This window comes from Aquarana catesbeiana, linkage group LG04 (genome assembly GCF_042186555.1).
Source record: "Aquarana catesbeiana isolate 2022-GZ linkage group LG04, ASM4218655v1, whole genome shotgun sequence".
NCBI lineage: Eukaryota > Metazoa > Chordata > Amphibia > Anura > Ranidae > Aquarana > Aquarana catesbeiana.
In genome coordinates this window covers 587,915,036-587,921,204 of record NC_133327.1, presented here as the reverse complement: position 1 = coordinate 587,921,204, position 6,169 = coordinate 587,915,036, and the positions used below count along the sequence as shown (strand labels likewise).

At 51.5% G+C, this 6,169-nt stretch overlaps 1 protein-coding gene across 1 annotated transcript in view; it reads left to right on the top strand.

Annotated features, from left to right (window-relative positions):
- Window positions 1-3,269: 3,269 nt before the first annotated feature.
- The window catches only part of XRN2 (5'-3' exoribonuclease 2), a 70,128-nt gene continuing 67,228 nt past the window's right edge, over window positions 3,270-6,169 (top strand). The window contains exon 1 of the mRNA XM_073628138.1: window positions 3,270-3,443. Coding sequence (XP_073484239.1) covers window positions 3,369-3,443 — 75 coding nt within the window. The 5' untranslated portion in view covers window positions 3,270-3,368. The remainder of the gene's footprint in view (window positions 3,444-6,169) is intronic.

Sequence of the window (6,169 nt, the reverse complement as noted above, 5' to 3'; positions counted from 1 at the left end):
AGTAAGTATGACATGTTTGTTATTTAAAAAAAAAATCTAAGCTTTACAATCACTTTAAAGTGAAACTATAGGCAAAACTTTTTTTTTCAATTTGGATAGAGAAGGGAGGGTTATAACCCCTGTCTGATTTTTTTTCTCCATCTGTGTCCCATTGCGGAGATTTCCATTTGCTTCTTGTCCCATAGCCAAACAGGAAGTGAGAGGAAATCCCTGTAAATTAAGGGAATTCCTTAGGGCCATTGTTCCGTCAGATTAGGCGACCCGTCAGAATGTATAAGGGAAGTGAAGTTTCATCGCCGCCATCTTGCTACATCCCGCACTCCTCCACAGTAAGGATACAGTGAGAAGGGGGCAAGCGGACATCTTGTTACATCCACTTGAGTTTTGCATTTTACACTTATTTTTAACAGTAAACTGAGTTTATATAGTGAAATACAGTACTTAGAACTCCGTCTGACTGTTTAGATGTTGAATTTTAAAAGCAGCGGCAAGCCTGCTGATCTCACGGGTTTGCTAATTGGACAGAACACCTCTGCTTTTAAAATTCATCATCAAAACATTTACACTGAGTTCTAAGTACTGTATTTCACTATATAAACTCAGTTTCCTGTTAAAAATGGCGGCGACGGAACGTCGCTTCCTTTACACATTCTGACATGTCACCTAATCTGACGGAACAACCTCAAGGTTACCAGAATTAGTGTCCCCATTTGGAAGATTCCCCTCTATTACTTTTCTGGGGACAACCCAAAATTTGGGTTTATATTTTACTTTCAATGATAATGCCCCGAACATTATCTCAAATCTCCTGAACAGAGGCATAAACAGCAATAAAAATTAAGAAGTGTTCTGATCCATCTCTACTCTAAAACTAAAAAATAAGGGCCCTTTCACACTGGGACGGGGGCGGCGGCAAAGCGCCGCTATTGTAAGCGGCGCTTTACCGTCGGTATTGGGCCGCTAGCGGGGCGGTTTTACCCCCCGCTAGCAGCCGAGAAAGGGTTAAAAACCACCTTAAAGCGCCTCTGCAGAGGCGCTTTGCCAGCGGTATAGCCGCGCCGTCCCATTGATTTCAATGGGCAGGAGCGGTAAAGGAATGGTATACACTCCGCTCATTCACCGCTCCGAAGATGCTGCTAGCAGGACTTTTTTTACCGTCCTGCTAGCGCACCGCTCCAGTTTGAAAGCCCTCGGGGCTTTCACACTGGAATCAAAGCAGCAGCACTTTCGGGTCGGTTTGCAGGCGCTATTATTAGCGCAATATCGCCTGCAAACCGCCTCAGTGTGAAAGGACCCTAAGTTTTGCCTTTAGTTATACTTTAACATTGACACCCTTCACCCGCAGTGGTTCGCATTAATGCAGTGCAATTGTGATCCGGTGTGGGAAACGCACAGGATTTGCTGCAAAACCCGCACTGCATCAATGTGAACCGAGACTCAAACAATGGCCATATGGAAATATCATCAAGCTTTTTAAAAAAAAAAAAGAATTTACATTTGTTACTTTTTTAACATATGAAAATTCTGAGACTTTGTTGCAAAAGACACCTGACAGTGATGAAGGAAATACAGCTGGTTCAGGTCTTTGGTAAGTGAGCGCCCCCCCTCAACATGAGTGGGGGGGTTGCTTTAGGGTGGGGGAGGGCCTCTTCCCCACACCCCTGGCCCAGTTATTGTCGGGGTGAGGGGGTGACTTATTGGATCCCTATTATACCCCTACTCCTTTACAAAAAAAATGCCTAAAGTAAATACAAACCCATCATTATCAAATGGGGCATACTAGGTCGATGACATCACACGAGGGTGAGGTCACCTGTTAAAATACCAAAAATTTTAACTAGTTAAACACTGCATCACTTCTAGAAGGAGCGCAAGCAGTATTTTGGTAGCTTTTTTTAATGAATTGCAAATAAAAATTTTGAAAAATGCTATAAGCTATTTTACTATCTGATCTTACTGAGCTTAAAGCAGTGGGTAACATTTTGTGAATTGAGCCCAGTGTTCCTAAGAATAAATAAAGGGTTATATGCAATATATAGCAATAAAGTAGCATTTTTTACCTAGGTTCACACTGAATGCGGGTTTGAAATCGTGCGAGTTCAGCTGTTTTCAGAGACATCTGTGCGGGTTCATGCACAGATGTCTATTGAAATCGCCCCCGAAGTCGCCAAAAGTAGTACAGGAGCTACTTTTGGGAATCGGTGCGGAGCTGCACCGATTCGGACAGTGCCATTACTGGTAAAGGGCTCAGATTTGGCATGCGATTTGACATGTCATTGCATTCCAATGGGCAGGGGTGGTGTAGGAGCGCTATATACAGCATTGTATACAGCGCTCCTACACCTCCCCAAAGATGCTGCTTGCAGGACTTTTTATAACGTCCTGCAGGTGCCCCACCCCAGTTGTGAAAGCACTCGGACTTTCACACTGGGGTGGCATGGGAGGTGGTTTTCAGGCACTATTTTTAGCGCTCAAACACATGAACACTGCCTCAGTGTGAAAGGGGTCTGGCAATAAAAACATTTCCTAGCTGGCACCATCAGTTTTTGTCATTCAAAGTCGAAATCGGCTGTTGAAAGCACTATACTAATGATCAGATAATTGGCCGATTGTGCGCCATATGAAATTTTACTGCTGATTTTTTTCTCCTTTGTACGGCCCTTTAGACTGGCTATACACTCGTAGATTTTTGTCTGACATTTTTTGTTTTGGGAACGTTCGTCTGATTTTCTAATCATTAGTGGGGTCAAATCAACATTGGTTTTTGACTGCAGTGAAAATTCTAAGCAGTAGGATGGGATTTTTTCTTGAACAAATGAATTTCTAACAGTGTTTGTGTTTTTCATTCAGCAAAGCCTAATTACTCCAAAATGGAGTGTTAAAAACAAACATTTTTAACTACTTTCCATGAAATTCTTCAAGTTATTAAAGAGAATTTTTTGTAGAAATGTTCATAGGAGGGTTAGGTGTAAAATACGGTATACTAGCACATATATATATATATATATATATATACCCAGCTTATGGGAATTGTTTTCTACCACAGGCTGCCAGTTATATACTGCAGGTTAATCTTGTTTTTACACATTTCCTTTAAAGCTGCTTTGTCTCTTGAATAAAATATGGAGAATAAAACTGAGAAAGGCAGCTGTACGTACATAGCACAGGGGGGATCTGTGTCCACAAAAAGCAGACCGCATTGGAAATGCCCTCTTCAAACATGGCGCCGCCAGCCTTAGTCTCCGCCCTCCCCGTGGCGACGTCAAGACGCCGGAGAAAACATGTTCTCGTGATATTGTGTGGGCGGTATCCGGTTTCTAGTGCGTACACTCTGCGGCCTTCTTCTGTGCAGGCTGTCAGTGTAAACTATGGGAGTCCCGGCCTTCTTTCGCTGGCTGAGCCGCAAATATCCGTCTATCGTCGTGCACTCGGTAGAGGAGAAGGTGAGCGCTCCGCGGCCATGTCCGCTTTGTTACCGCCGTGTGTGTCTGGGGGGGAGGGGAGGAAGGCCCGGCTATTATCACATGGGTCACATCATGGCTCCTATGTGCGGAGCGGGCCTGGATTTCCTGATTTGTATTGTAACTAGAATGAGGCGTCCTCTGTCCGGGATCCCCCACGGAGGGGAGAGGGAGCGGGCCATCCCCTGTGCGGGATCCCCCACGGAGGGGAGAGAGAGCGGGCCGCCCCCTGTGCGGGATCCCCCACGGAGGGGAGAGGGAGCGGGCCGCCCCCTGTGCGGGATCCCCCACGGAGGGGAGAGAGAGCGGGCCGCCCCCTGTGCGGGATCCCCCACGGAGGGGAGAGAGAGAGCGGGCCGCCCCCTGTGCGGGATCCCCCACGGAGGGGAGAGAGAGCGGGCCGCCCCCTGTGCGGGATCCCCCACGGAGGGGAGAGAGAGAGCGGGCCGCCCCCTGTGCGGGATCCCCCACGGAGGGGAGAGAGAGAGCGGGCCGCCCCCTGTGCGGGATCCCCCACGGAGGGGAGAGAGAGAGCGGGCCGCCCCCTGTGCGGGATCCCCCACGGAGGGGAGAGAGAGAGCGGGCCGCCCCCTGTGCGGGATCCCCCACGGAGGGGAGAGAGAGAGCGGGCCGCCCCCTGTGCGGGATCCCCCACGGAGGGGAGAGAGAGAGCGGGCCGCCCCCTGTGCGGGATCCCCCACGGAGGGGAGAGAGAGAGCGGGCCGCCCCCTGTGCGGGATCCCCCACGGAGGGGAGAGAGAGAGCGGGCCGCCCCCTGTGCGGGATCCCCCACGGAGGGGAGAGAGAGAGCGGGCCGCCCCCTGTGCGGGATCCCCCACGGAGGGGAGAGAGAGAGCGGGCCGCCCCCTGTGCGGGATCCCCCACGGAGGGGAGAGAGAGAGCGGGCCGCCCCCTGTGCGGGATCCCCCACGGAGGGGAGAGAGAGAGCGGGCCGCCCCCTGTGCGGGATCCCCCACGGAGGGGAGAGAGAGAGCGGGCCGCCCCCTGTGCGGGATCCCCCACGGAGGGGAGAGAGAGAGCGGGCCGCCCCCTGTGCGGGATCCCCCACGGAGGGGAGAGAGAGAGCGGGCCGCCCCCTGTGCGGGATCCCCCACGGAGGGGAGAGAGAGAGCGGGCCGCCCCCTGTGCGGGATCCCCCACGGAGGGGAGAGAGAGAGCGGGCCGCCCCCTGTGCGGGATCCCCCACGGAGGGGAGAGAGAGAGCGGGCCGCCCCCTGTGCGGGATCCCCCACGGAGGGGAGAGAGAGAGCGGGCCGCCCCCTGTGCGGGATCCCCCACGGAGGGGAGAGAGAGAGCGGGCCGCCCCCTGTGCGGGATCCCCCACGGAGGGGAGAGAGAGAGCGGGCCGCCCCCTGTGCGGGATCCCCCACGGAGGGGAGAGAGAGAGCGGGCCGCCCCCTGTGCGGGATCCCCCACGGAGGGGAGAGAGAGAGCGGGCCGCCCCCTGTGCGGGATCCCCCACGGAGGGGAGAGAGAGAGCGGGCCGCCCCCTGTGCGGGATCCCCCACGGAGGGGAGAGAGAGAGCGGGCCGCCCCCTGTGCGGGATCCCCCACGGAGGGGAGAGAGAGAGCGGGCTGTCCCCTGTCCGGCGGGATCCCCCACGAAGAGGGAGGGTGAGCGGGCCGTCCCCTGTCAAGGTATGATTAAGTTTACATTGTTCCAGCTTGGACCAATATAACCATGTATAATACCATACCTGTGGGATCCCTTTTAGAAGCTGGAAATTAGTGATCTCTACTAGCTCATGCGCCAAGTAGCTGTCCTCCTGCATTGTGAACACAGGAGGCCACCCACTCAGCATGGGCACCATCTAGAGATTGCCTTGCTTTTTCTTAATGCAAAGTGTTCTCTGATTGGATGGAGAGGCATGGAGGAAACATCATCGTTCAATTGGAGAATGCTTTGCGAATGCAATCCATGAATGGTGCCCATACCAGACGGTTGACCACCTGTGTTGACAGTGCATCGGGGCAGCTGCTCCACTAGCTTCTGAGTATCAGGCTGAGATCACTGAAGTAGTGGTATCTGCTACAGAGATTTCCAGCTTCTAGGCAGATCCCACAGGTATGGTATATACATAACTACACTGGTCCGAGCTGGAACATATGTACAAATATCCATACCTGAAATTCTTCTTTGACCCCTTCCTGACGAGTGTGCGCATATATAGGGCCTCATGAAAGTGGCTCTTCTGTGGTCCACATATATGCGCTGATGTGTTTTTGCTGCACGTTGTGCTCCCAGAGCAGAGATTGACCTCTCACCAAGGGTTACCAGTCTCCTGCTAATGACTGGGAACTGGTTAGTCTTGGTTCCCTATTACCTGATCGCCTCTGATTGGCAATCACAATGAATAGTCATTGCACAGCCCTCTTCTTCCTGTTTGTTTACATCGTGTGAGTGCTGGCTGTATGGATGGCAATGTGTGTCATAGTGGGTGTGATCAGTACACACACACTGACAGTGGACAATCCATCAGTGCAATAGTCAGTATACAGTGATGTAGTGTGTCAGTATACAGTGATCATCACTGTATACAATATAATTAAAAAAAAAAAATATGATTCGAATCGTGAATCAAGTTTGTTTTTTTTTTTTTTTTTTTTTTGTTTTTTTTTTTTTGGGGGGGGGGGGAGAATCTCCCAGCCCTAGTGATATTTAGAGTAATACTAATAAATGTGTTCAG